General features: G+C 45.1%; 2 protein-coding genes across 2 annotated transcripts; both read right to left on the reverse strand.

Annotated features, from left to right (window-relative positions):
- Nucleotides 1-328: 328 nt before the first annotated feature.
- CSUI_001578 (uncharacterized protein) lies at nucleotides 329-2059 on the reverse strand (the record flags this gene model as incomplete). Its single annotated transcript, XM_068061783.1, has 1 exon — nucleotides 329-2059. A coding segment is annotated over exon 1 (840 nt), but the record flags the coding sequence as incomplete, so codon positions are not given.
- Nucleotides 2060-3834: 1775 nt separating this feature from the next.
- On the reverse strand, nucleotides 3835-11594 carry CSUI_001579 (cmgc cdk family; the record flags this gene model as incomplete). Its single annotated transcript, XM_068061784.1, has 3 exons — nucleotides 3835-4349; nucleotides 4897-5009; nucleotides 5664-11594. The coding sequence occupies 3 exons, from the start codon at nucleotides 11592-11594 to the stop codon at nucleotides 4256-4258; spliced, it is 6138 nt and encodes a 2045-aa protein (XP_067926238.1). The 3' UTR covers nucleotides 3835-4255.
- Nucleotides 11595-11888: the final 294 nt, after the last annotated feature.

Below are 11888 nucleotides of genomic sequence, written 5' to 3' on the forward strand. Positions count from 1 at the left end.
ACGTACATTGACATACCAGCCATAGATACCACCCCTTTCTCCATCCATTTCTCTATCTCACTCCACGCACATCTCCACCTATTTTGACGTGAAGACTCTTGTATTCTTCTATCCCCATGAAAGAAACATATCTACATATCTAAGCTCTACGGCTAGAAGGTCTTGGCTTTCCGAAGCACTTGCTTTCTCTCTCTCTCTCTTTCGGACTTTCGTGACACTTCCATCTTTCTATTCACTTTGCTTCATCTCTACGAGGCCCGTATCCCCCAGAATAGAAAGATACAAAAGTAAGAGAGAAAAGAAAAGAAAAAAAAAGCGCCGGACTTACAGCATCTTTGTTAAGCGACGTGGACTTGCCAGGAAAACCTTCCGAACCTCCTGGGGGAGAAGAAGATAAACTCGCCTTGCCTTCTAGTTGGTGTGGCTCCTTTGCACCTCCTGCGATACTTTTCTTTCCTATTGGGGGCGAGGCAAGCTTTTTACTTGAGAGATCTCCTGGAGGAGCAGAGGAAGAAGAAAGTTTCGCGCCTCCTAAGGAGGAAGGAGAAGAAGAAAGATCTTTCTTAACAGGAAGAGAAGATGGCGAGGCAGGAGATTTCACACTACCGGGTGGGAGCGAGCCTAGTGGTTTCTGCTGAGGAAGAAGGGGAGGAGAAGAAGAAGAAGAAGGCGAAGGTTTCTTTAATGCCCCTCCAGGAGGAGGAGGAGGAGAAGAATCTTTCTTGACGACGGGTGGCGAGAGTGAAGCTTTCGGAGATGCGAGAGAAGGCGACTTAAGACCTCCAGGAGATGAAGGGGAATTTGGGGAGGTCTTCTTATCTAAAGACAGAGAAGGGGGAGAAGGCTTTTTATCTAAAGAAACCGTAGGAGGAGAAGGCTTCTTATCTAAAGATGCAGGAGGAGAGGGCTTCTTACCTAAAGATGCAGGAGGAGGTGCAGATTTCTTATCTCCTGACGGAGGAGGAGGCGAAGACTTCTTTTTATCTAGAGGAGAAGGGGGAGGAGGAGGTTTATCTTTATTAGTATTAGTTGAGGCTGAAGAGTCAGTTAGGATTTTTGCAGGAGGTGGTGGGGTTGAGAGTTTACCTTTAGGAGGTTTAGCTGTAGGTACACCGGGGGGAGGTCCTCCTGGTTTCTTCTTAGGGGGAGGAGGACCTTTTTTATCCATCGTTGTTTGTCTCCAGGAAGAAAAAGAAGGACCACTAGAGAGATGCGATCTTCCGAGCCGGCTAGGTAAGAACGAAAGAATGGAGAAAGAGAAGAGAGAGAGAAAGTCTATACCATCTTGAGAGAAGGATGTCCTGGTGAGACCAGAAAAAGAGAGAAGATTTTCCCTAGAGGAACAAAAGATGGAGGAAGAGAGTGGAAGAAGAAAAGAAGAGGAGAGAAGATGGCTCGGAGATTTTGCAAATTCTCCGCTTTAACTACACATCGAGTAGAAGAAGAAGAGAAGACCTTCTCTCCTCGAAGACCTCTTCTTGTATTTCAGCCATTACTTCTGTTTTTTCTTCTTTTCTTTCTCCTTCTCATGTTCATCTCTTTTCTTGCCTTGGGTAGCAGCGAACTGAAGGAAGCATGAGGAGGAGACACCGGGGAAGAGAGAGAGGAAGAGGAGAAGGAGAAGACAAGGAAGGCTGCGCTAGACACGCAACGAGAGCTCAACGGATGAGAGATGATGCGAGAAAAGAAGAAAGAAGAAGAAAAAAAGGAAAGCTGCTTGATTTGGATAGTCGGTTCATTCACTTCTTCACACCACAAGAAGAGAGAAGAACCGGAAGAAGAAGAAGAGGAAAGACACAGTCTTATGTTTCTCAGCCCCGTTCTTTTCTCCTTTCGCGCGTTGTCATCTCATGAGAAGCTTCCTTGTTCATGTGAGAAGAAGAAAGGAGAGAAAACGAAGCCTTCAAACAAACGAGCTCTTTCATCCATTTTACATCTTTTTAAAAGAGAAAAGAACAAGAGGAAGAACCGCGGTGTCTCCAGTTGACTTTCATTCAGAAACAGAGTGCGTAAGAAAGACCGCTGCCAACGAATCTTCAACAATCCGCTCCCTTCCTTCCGCATGCATCTCTACTACTGGCAAACCACGTGCTTTCTCATCTAGCCAACAGCTAACTGAACAGCTCGGGGCCTCCAAGGCATTCAGCTCACCGCCCCGACGACTCACCCGGCTCTTTTCGCTTCTTTTTCACAGAGAATCTCTAGGTCATCTGGTGAATGTACATCCTCTCTCAGATTTTAAGTGGTAGAACCGACTGTGTTGTGAACGGGAGAAGAGAGCAGGTCAGCCAGGTTGTTCGGGGGATTGCAAATTGAAAAAGAAGAGAGATAAGAATGTCTTGGTGGAGATCTTCTTCTCTTTTTCTTCCTTTAAGTATGTCTATGTTTCATAAGTCACGCCGAGGAATGAATGCAAAAGAGGAAAGAGAGGGCAGAGAGAGAAAGGAGAAGACGGTGTCCCTGTGTCCTCGGTCGTAGCGACAGGAATGACTGACCTCTCTCCGGGTGTACATACACCTGAAGGGGAGGATGTACAGAAGAGGCACTCCGAGTAGAGGTGAAGTGTCATGGCAAACTTCTCAAGAACATGACAATCTTGTTTGACAAGATTCTATGAGTTTCTCTCTTTCTTTCTTCATTCTTTTCCAAGAAAGTAGACTTCCTTCTTTACACTTCACTTCCTTTCTGCGCTATCGAGTGTCTATAAACATGGATGTTAAGATGGACGAGAACGAAGAGTGAAGCTAGAGAAAGATGGGTGGGGTATTAGCAAAAGCGTGGAAAGCTATGTGCATGTATTAGGATTTCGATTCGAAGCCCAGAAGGAAAGTAAAGACTTCAGCTAGACCATGTGCGGTAGGTAACATCTCGATCGACTATCGGTAGCTCTCTCGTTCTTTGGTTCTACTACTGTATGGGAAACTCTAAAATAAGAAAGGTAGATTGACATTTTGACGCGAAGCTGAAAATGTTACTCCTTTATACCTCTTTGGTCTTTCTCTTTCCTTCACGAAAAATGAACAGTCTGTTTGATACACATGTATCCATAGGTTCCTCTGAATAAGAAATTGAGAAGCTGTCTCATTATCATGATCAGCATACGTAGGAACGCTTGCCCCCTAGTTTCTTTGTCTTGCACATCGTGAAAAAATGGCGACTTCTCCCGGGTGAATAGACACTAGAGAGATCAGTGAGGAGGAGAAGAGAATGAAAAGACTGTAAAGAAGAATGGCGGAACCCATTGCAAATGCCTTTCTCCGTTCTCAAGTCTTTAGAGAGTGGGTGGAGATGATAGACGGGAGAGAACTGACCCTTGGTCGAAATTCTTCTTCTTTCTCTTCTACATTACCAACCCTACACTGCAATGGAACTGAAGAAGTGCAAAGCCAACGTACGACTCGCTCCTCCCTCAATCAAGCCTTCATACAAGATATAACCTCTACACTTCCAACGCAGTTTCCCTTCAGTTCTTTCACCTGTATCTTTTTTGTATCTATTTATCTTCTCTATCTATATCAATCACCAATCTATCTATCTATCTTTAATCTATCTATCTATCTTTAATCTATCTATCTATCTTTAATCTATCTATCTCTAATCTATCTATCAAATGAGCCATCGCTCTTTACTTTGGCGCGGGCTATCTTCGTCAAATCCATCATAGAGTTATGGATCTATCCAGATGGACAGACATTCTCCTTTCAGAAGCTGTCCATTCGTTCCCAATGTTTTTCCGTGGAGGAGTGTCGATGATCTATTTTCTATGGCCTCTCAAGGAAAGAAGATCAAGACAGAGAAGGAGCCGTAATTATGATAAGAAGACGAGGGGAGAGAGACCGGGGACACCATGGTTCTCATCACAGGAGAAAGAAAAGCAAAAAGGAAAAGAAAAAGAAGAGCAGAATTGAACTCCGCAAAGACGAGAAGAAAAGAAAGAAAGGAGAGATAGAAAGAAAGAAAGAAGTCTCGTCTCTCGAGAAAGTCAAAACAAGACAGAATAGGCACCCCATTTGTTCTTCTTCACATATACATGGTGGATATATGTATATGCACATATACATACATATACATATGTATGTGTAGATTTAAATAGAGACGTACACATGTAGGAGAGTATATGAGGGGATATACGTCTCTCTCTCTCTCTTTTCCAGATAGAGGGATAGATTCAAGACAGACTCGTGAGGTATGTCCATGTGTATAGCTAGCTGAAGTGGTCGATTGTAAGAAGAACAAGATCGCTGAGTGAATCGATTCAGAGTTGATCGCCCAGTTCAATATTATCGAAGAAAGCATGCTCGAGAGCTTCTTTCGCTGTAATTCTCTTGTCAGGCATGATCTCTAGAAGTCTGAAGAAAAAAAGAAAAGACAGAAAGAGACAAAGAAAGAAAATCTCTCTCTCTATCGCAGATGTTGCGGTCGTAGTGGCAGTAGGAGAAGCAATACTTTAGACCCTTCATGTAGGAGATCTTCTTCTTCTTTATCGTTACTCTCTTGTCCTTCGTAGCTCTTCACTCTATTTCCTGTAGGAAGGTCCTGGCCTTATGAACCTTTTCCTCGAAGAGAATCTAAACTGGTCTTACTATGTGTTAAGTATGTACTGCTATGCCTACTACTACTACGACTATGGCACTGAAATATCTCTATGCTTAATAATGAAGACAGAAGAATCTTCTTTCTTTCCTTCTAATAGATCTCTCTACTCACATGTAGACATATCTATTATAGATATAAATATGTCTATATAGTATATAGATAGATATAGAGATATGTGAAATGTCGAGAGAAGGACAGAGACGTTCTTCCTTGCTTTCAAAAGAGGTGCTTCGATTCCTCTCGCTTCCCGCCTGATTGTCCCTACTACTTCTTCTTCTTTCTCTCCGTCTGTTTCCTTACCTCGATGCTAGATCAAGAAGATGAAGATCTCTGACAGCATCGATTCTCCCACACTCGAGGAGAATTCTCTCTAAAGGACGTTCTTCCCCCTCAAATGCTGGCAAGGCTTCTGACTGAGAAGAACGTGTAAACAGGAAAAGAAACAAGAGAGAAGGAACATACAGAAGAGCAAGAAGAACAGGAAGAGGAGTTTCACAGAGAATTCGATGCCGTTCTAACGAGTAAGCGTACGAAGGTAAGATTCCACCAAGACGGAGACAGTCTGAGATGTCTAGGTAACCCTCCAGGGAAACGCGTGGAGATTTAGTGGCTAGCTGATCTTTTCGAGCTATCAGAGATGCGTGAATGGGAGCAGGCGAATCAAAATTCAAAGAGAAAAAGAAACATAGCAAGTAGGGAACTGGGTTGAAGAAGACTTCACTACAGAGATTTGAGGTGGACATACACTCCATAGAAAAGGTCACACACACGTACACTCCATGATCTCCTCTTATTCGATTTCTCCTTCCTGCAAGAAGAACGGTCGAAAGTTCCAGTAGACAAAGAGGAAACGGGCGTCTACGCAAGTGAAATCTCTGTTGAAGACATAGCTTGTAGAAAATGTAAGGGCAGAAGGGAGAGCCGAAAAGAGAAAGAGAGAGAAGAAAGAGAAGAAAAGAGAGAGATAGAAAGACAGAGAGATGATACGAGAGAAGAAAGAGAAACTGTAGAAGAGAGAGAAAGATAGTATAGAAGAGAGACAGAGAGAGAGTGTGAAGACTGCATACCCAGAAGAGCCATTCAGAGCTTCTATTCATTGTCCTGTCATCTCTTCCTCTTCTTTTTTCTTCTTCTTCTTCTTTCGCTGTTGTCTTCTTCTCCTTCTTTGTGCTTTTACTGTCACCACGATAAGGTCGTTCGTCGTTCTTTTGCATGTCGTGCGTTTTCTTCTTCTTCTTCTGGAGGTGTGCCTCTTGTATCTTCAATCTCTCACTTCTACTCTGTGTATTCACATCCTTTCCATCTGTCGATCGAGAGGTTTCACAGGTGTTTATCTTTCTTTCTTCTTTCTTGTTGTTCTCTCCCCTCAACTTCTCCTTGAAACCACAAGACCAATCTTCTTCTTCTTCATCATCTTCATCTTTCTCTTCTCCGTCAGGAATCTCTTCTTCTTCTTCCTCTCGTGTTCCTTGAGAATCTAGCTGAAGATCTTCTTCGCGTTCTTCTTCTTCTTCCTGCTGCTGCTTGGGGTGTTTCTGCATTCTTCTTCTTTCGTCTTCCTTCTCTTTTTCTTTCTTGTGTTTTCTCCACGGATTGCCAAAGAGCTTCATGATAGCCATGATACACTGGAACTCCGAGCACCCGTCTATAAGCTCGGTTCCCGTCAGAAGCTCCATTAAAATACAGCCAGCGCTCCATACATCCACGCATAGAGAATATGAATGACTTCCTAGGAGAACATCGAGAGGCCGATAGTTCAAGGTGATAATCTCGGGAGATAGAGCGAAGGTTGTCCCTGGCGCAGCTGTTGAAGAAGAAAGAAGTTGCGAAGAAGAAGAAGAAGGATCTTCTCCCTCCTCAGTATCCTCTTCATGGGGGCTACTTGTACTACTTGGACTCTCTTCTTCTTCTTCATCTTCAGTCGCTTCTCTATCACTATTAGGACATGATTGTTCTTCTCTTTCTTCTCCTTCTTCCTCCATGATGGTTCTTGCTATGGTAGGGAGCTTCTGTCCATTCCTCATTTCCCCACTTGTTTGCTTTTTCTTTGGCATCTCGACTGAAGAGGAAGAAGAAGACGTTTTGTCTGATGTGGATGGATTTGCATGGAGAAACTGTGCGCCATGGCAGTGTCGGTGACTGACTCGAGAGTGGGGGTGCTCTTGGGTTTCTCGATTCTTCTTCTTCATCTTGTCCTCCTCATGGATCAGCTCATTCTTCTCTTTCTCTTCATCTTCCCCATCCTGGACGGCTCCTGTCCAAACTCTGTGGGGTGATGATCGAGCCGCCCCTCTCTTTCCTTCACTCTCGGTGTTCTTCTTCTTCGAGCCATGACGCGCTTCAAAAGAAGAAGACAAAGGTTTCTCAAAACCGACGGTCTTCTTTCCTACATGCGAGCTGGAAGTTGAAGAAGAAGAAGAAGAACAGATTCGATGATGCTGTTGCTGCATAGAAGGAGGGACAGAAGAGGAGGTTTCTCTTCTTTCTCTTTGCGATGATGGGGTGAGTGTGTTCATTGAATGAGAAGAAAAGTTTTGTTTCTTCTTCTTCTGAATTGTCGTAATAGGTTTCGTAGCGGTGAGGTGCTGTTCGCAAGAGAGAGAAGGAGAGACATGAAAAGGGAGGGTGCGAGCTAGACCAAAGTCAGCTATGACAAGTTTTAGAGGGAGGGGAGGATACGAGGGGGTTGGGCTATGAGAATTCTCAGTCTCTTGGGAGGAAGTCATCTCCTTCTGCTGAGTTTGATCAGATTCTTCTTCTTCTTCTTCCTCTTCTTCATCCTCGTCTGGTGGGAGGGACGCATCCGCATTTCGATGCCTGGAAGGAGGATGATTGTCTCTATTCTCTTCTTGTTCTTCTTCTTCACCTACAGTCGCTTCTTCTTCTTCTTCGTCTTCCTCTTCTCCTCTCCGGGTTGTCTCAGAAGAAGAAGAAGAGGTTCTTGTCGCGCTTGTCGGGATTCTTGCTGTATGAGTGGTCTTGTTCTCTTGAGAGGATGCATTCTCTCCAGGTGCACTCTTCTGGGAGACACTTTGACGCGAGGAATGAGACCCAGAAGAAGAAGAAGAGCAGACGTTTTCTTCTTCTTGCCTGCAGCATGCACTCTCAATATGACTATCACACCTGGATGAAGGTCGATTTGTACTCTTGTTTTCATTGTGACTCTTCTCTTGACTCTGAGAAGCTCTTCCTCGAGAAGATGAAGAAAAAGAAGAGCTTCTCTCACCTTCTGGCTTATCTCCCTGCTGTTTCTTTTCTTCTTGAGTAACGGTACTCTCCGAAGAAGAAGAGGATAAGACCCGAGGAAAGTTGTCTCTTTCGCTTCTTTCTTTTGCTTTGAGATCTTGAAGTAATTGTTTTGCAGCAGCTTCTAAGATATTCCTAGTCGTTAGATCACTTTGACTACGAGAATTCTTCTTACCGTATTGAGGATGATAAGAATCCTTATTCTTACAAGGAAGAGGAAGATCTCCACCGTGCGGGGCCTGCTTCACGATATCAGAGGCCTGGGAGTTGTTGTGGTTAGTCTTCATCTTATGTCTATTTCTTTTACTTGCAACAGATCTCCTTTCTCCTTCATCATGATCTCGTTCTTCTTCTTCTCCTCCTCCCCCCTTATTTTGTACCTCTCCTTCTTGGTCTATCTTCATACAGTGATCTCCCCCGTCACCTTCGTCAACTTCTTCACTATGGACATCGTGAAGAGACGTCGATAATGTAGGGCCATTCGCCTCTTCTTCAGTCTCTTTTCCTACATCACTCATCTCCCCCCTCTCACTACTCCTGCTATGACTACTAGCAGGAGAAGGTGGGGGGGGGGGTGGACAAGGGGGGTGCTGGGAAGTCCATTCAACAAGAATGTTATCAGGCTTCAAGTCACGATGAGCTATACGGTGTTCGTGGCAAGCAGCTATACCTCTCAAGATAGCTTGAGTTATGGCTTTACATAAGGGTAGGGGGAGACCACATGGAGGCATCGATGGGTAGCTAAAGGGAGGGGGAAAGATGATAGGCTGTCGATGAGGATGATGGCGATGAGGATGAGATGGCTTCTTGTCAGAGAAAGAATGCTTTCTTGTCGAAGAATGTAAAGATTCATTATGGGAATGTAAAGAAGATGATGAAGATAGGAATAGGTGTGGTGGTTCGTTATGAGCAGTTTTCGTCGTCGAGGTGGAGGTTGTTTGGTGATTTCTGTTCTGTGGATTAGTAGGATTGAGATTTAAGGAAGACGACGACGTTGAGGAGGAGGACGAGGAGGAAGAAGAAGATAACAAGATCGCCACGTCATCTTCTTTCTTATTATCCGAGCTTGATGCTGAAGAGTGTAAAGAAGAAGATGAAGAGCGTCGTGAAAGCGTGATCGGCGGCTGGTGTTCGTCAGGTGCGCGTGAGGCAGGGAGGGATAGATGATGGTCGGTCTGAAGTGGTCTATGACATTTTGAAGACCCATACCTATCCTTGGTTTGTGCGGGGTGATGTTTCTTTTGTTCGTCTTCATCTAGATCTACATCGATTTCTACATCTAATTCCTCTTCATCTTCTTGTTCTTCCAAAGAAGAGGGTGTCTGGCTATCATGATGATGAGTGCTAGGGTTCGATTCTTGAGATTGATGGAGAAAGAGGAGATGCTCTTGCCACGAGGCGTAACGTCTCATGAGTTCACTAAGGCTCCCTCCATGGATGACAGGAAAGGAAAGATAGACTCTTCTTGAGCCAACCAGAACTTCCTCTAATCGAATAACATTTGGAGAATTTCGTAAAGCTCGTAAAGTCGATACTTCTCTCTGAACGACTGCAGGCAAACCACCGCTAGCTACATTTTCATCAATCCATCCGGTTCCACCCACACGAGATGTCTGAAGATACATTCTCTTGAAAGCTCGCTCTTCTCCTGTATCTTTATGTCGAACTAAATACACACGGCCATAAACACCTTCACCTAGTAATCTCACACCTTCCCATTCATTCCAGATATCATCGTCTCGATCACAAAGTCTAACGAGTCTCTCATCGCTTGACGGTAAGACCACCTCGCCCACATGCTTCTCTTCTTCCTCTTCTTCTACCTTCTTCATCTTCTTCACGTCACGACCATCACTTCTACTCAGAGTCATACTACTACTACTAGTACTACTCTTACTATTCTTACTATGATGACCAGCCAAAATTGATGGATCTTTTCTCTGTCCCTCATTCGTTTTTTGTCTCCCCGCTACCACTATTTTGACTCCACTTGCTGCTGCTCCTCCTCCGACTCCTTGTTGTTTTTGAGGGTTCTTTTGTGTAGAAGGAAGGATAGTTATGTTCCTCTGAGGACGTTGGTGATCACTGACATCATGCAAAGAAGTCGCCCTCATCGTACTCCCACCCGGTCCTTTTAAAGCATGTGTGGCTGTGCCTGCTGAAGAGACAGTTTTCACATCGTTGTTTTTCCGAGTTAGCGAAGACTGCTGTTGTAAGTTACCCATGGAACTGCCCCAAGGAGCAGCCGACGTAAAAGAATGATGAGACCCTTCGTTCGAAGACGTGAAACCTTTCTTTTCAGGGACTGCAACAATTTTGATGTCTCTATGCAAGGAAGAAGTTGATCCGTCTTGGGTGGATGGCGCTACCACCATTGTTGCAGAAGTTCCTTGATTTGAAGGTTTAGAAGAAGACACCTTCTTCTTCAATAAAGATTTACTAGAGATACCGTGGTGACTTCCTGTAGCTCCGTCACCCTCGTCAGCTTTAGTGATGGTGGTCGTCGTAGTAGCAGTAGTGGTGAACCCGTGTGAGGCAGATGATGAGAGAGACAAGGTTTTACGAATCGAAGAAGACGAGGCACGTGTCGAATCTAATGTACATGCTGCAACGACCCCGTCGTTGTTTCCTCCCTCCCTTCGATCAGCATGGTTACTTGTACTAGTCGTCGTTGTGGTGCTACTGCGGCTACTAGTGGTGGCGACATTATTGTTATTCACCATCATTCCTTTCTTTCCTGCTCCGCCGTCTCCTCGAGATGGTAAATCATGGTTTAAGGCAGGTAGATTCTTTTGAACATCTGCAAAGGGCTCCCGGGAACCGGGCTGTTGTGATCGGTGGGTCGTCAAAGAAGATGACAAAGAAGACTGTCGTGTCTCATCACCAGCGGTCACACCAGGGATGAAAGTCTTTTTTTGACTATTGAGGAAACTCTTGTCAGTTGTTATCGAGCTATGGGAATAGTTTGTGTTTTCACTTGATTCAGTCAGCAACACAGAATGATTTTCAGCACCCCCTGAGGGACCTAAGCCAGGCGGGAAAGTCTGCCGTCCCCCTCCCTTTGTAAGTTTTGCTGAAGTCGTCGTGGCGCAAGTAGAGGAGTTGAGGACAATGCTAACCCCCATCCCACTGCCACCATTATGGAAGGCATTCTTTTGAACCCCTGCTTTTCCTTCTGCTTTTTTAGAAGACTGTGATGATGGCGGCGCCTCTACTGTATTCTTGGATCTTGTTAAGGTCAAAGAAGAAGACGTAGACACCTTTGGAGGCTTCACCATTACTCCACTCGTACAGCCACTAATCGTACTCAGAACCCCTCGATCTTGACTGACGTTCGCGGATACTTCTTCTGACGTTTTCACACGCTTACTACACACTCCTGAACCTGCTCTACCGGCTCCTCCTATCTTCGATGCTCCTGTTTTTGGATGGCCCCCCTCTCCAGTGGCAACAACTCCACTACAACAGCTACTCGAGTGTTGCTGCAGGTGTTCTCCTATCTGAAGTGGATGTCCGTCGTATTCTTGATTAGATGGTTGGCACCCCTGGGGTTGTTGTGGTAGACGCTTCTTACTATTAACGGCGACTACTGGTTTGAAGAGATTCTTCGAAGCAAGACCACCTCTATTATCTAAATCACCTGATGCCCCGCCGCAGGATGACGACGACGAAGGGGCTACTGCCGCTGTTGTCAAACGTGTGTTTTCGGTGGCTTGAAGAGCGACCCGGGGCGGGGGCCGCGCCGGCACCATCGCTTTGTCTGGAACAAACTGTCTCCTTTAACAGAGTTTGTAGGTTCCTCGAGTGAAGAAGGGCCCAGCAACGGCAGATGAGCGCCCGTCAATGTACATGAAGTTTCACGGAGAAGCTAACGAAGCGCGACTGAAGAGCATGATGCTGTAGCGCTCGCAATGGGAAACGTCCGCTCTATCGTACGGCTTGATACGTCACCCGACGAAAGGATCCTTGGCAACTAAACCGCGAAGACGAAGGAAAGACAAAACTGATAAATAAAAGGAGAGATGAACTGTACTATAAACCCGGTC

Source organism: Cystoisospora suis (assembly GCF_002600585.1).
Source record: "Cystoisospora suis strain Wien I chromosome Unknown contig_636, whole genome shotgun sequence".
In the NCBI taxonomy this organism is placed as follows: domain Eukaryota; phylum Apicomplexa; class Conoidasida; order Eucoccidiorida; family Sarcocystidae; genus Cystoisospora; species Cystoisospora suis.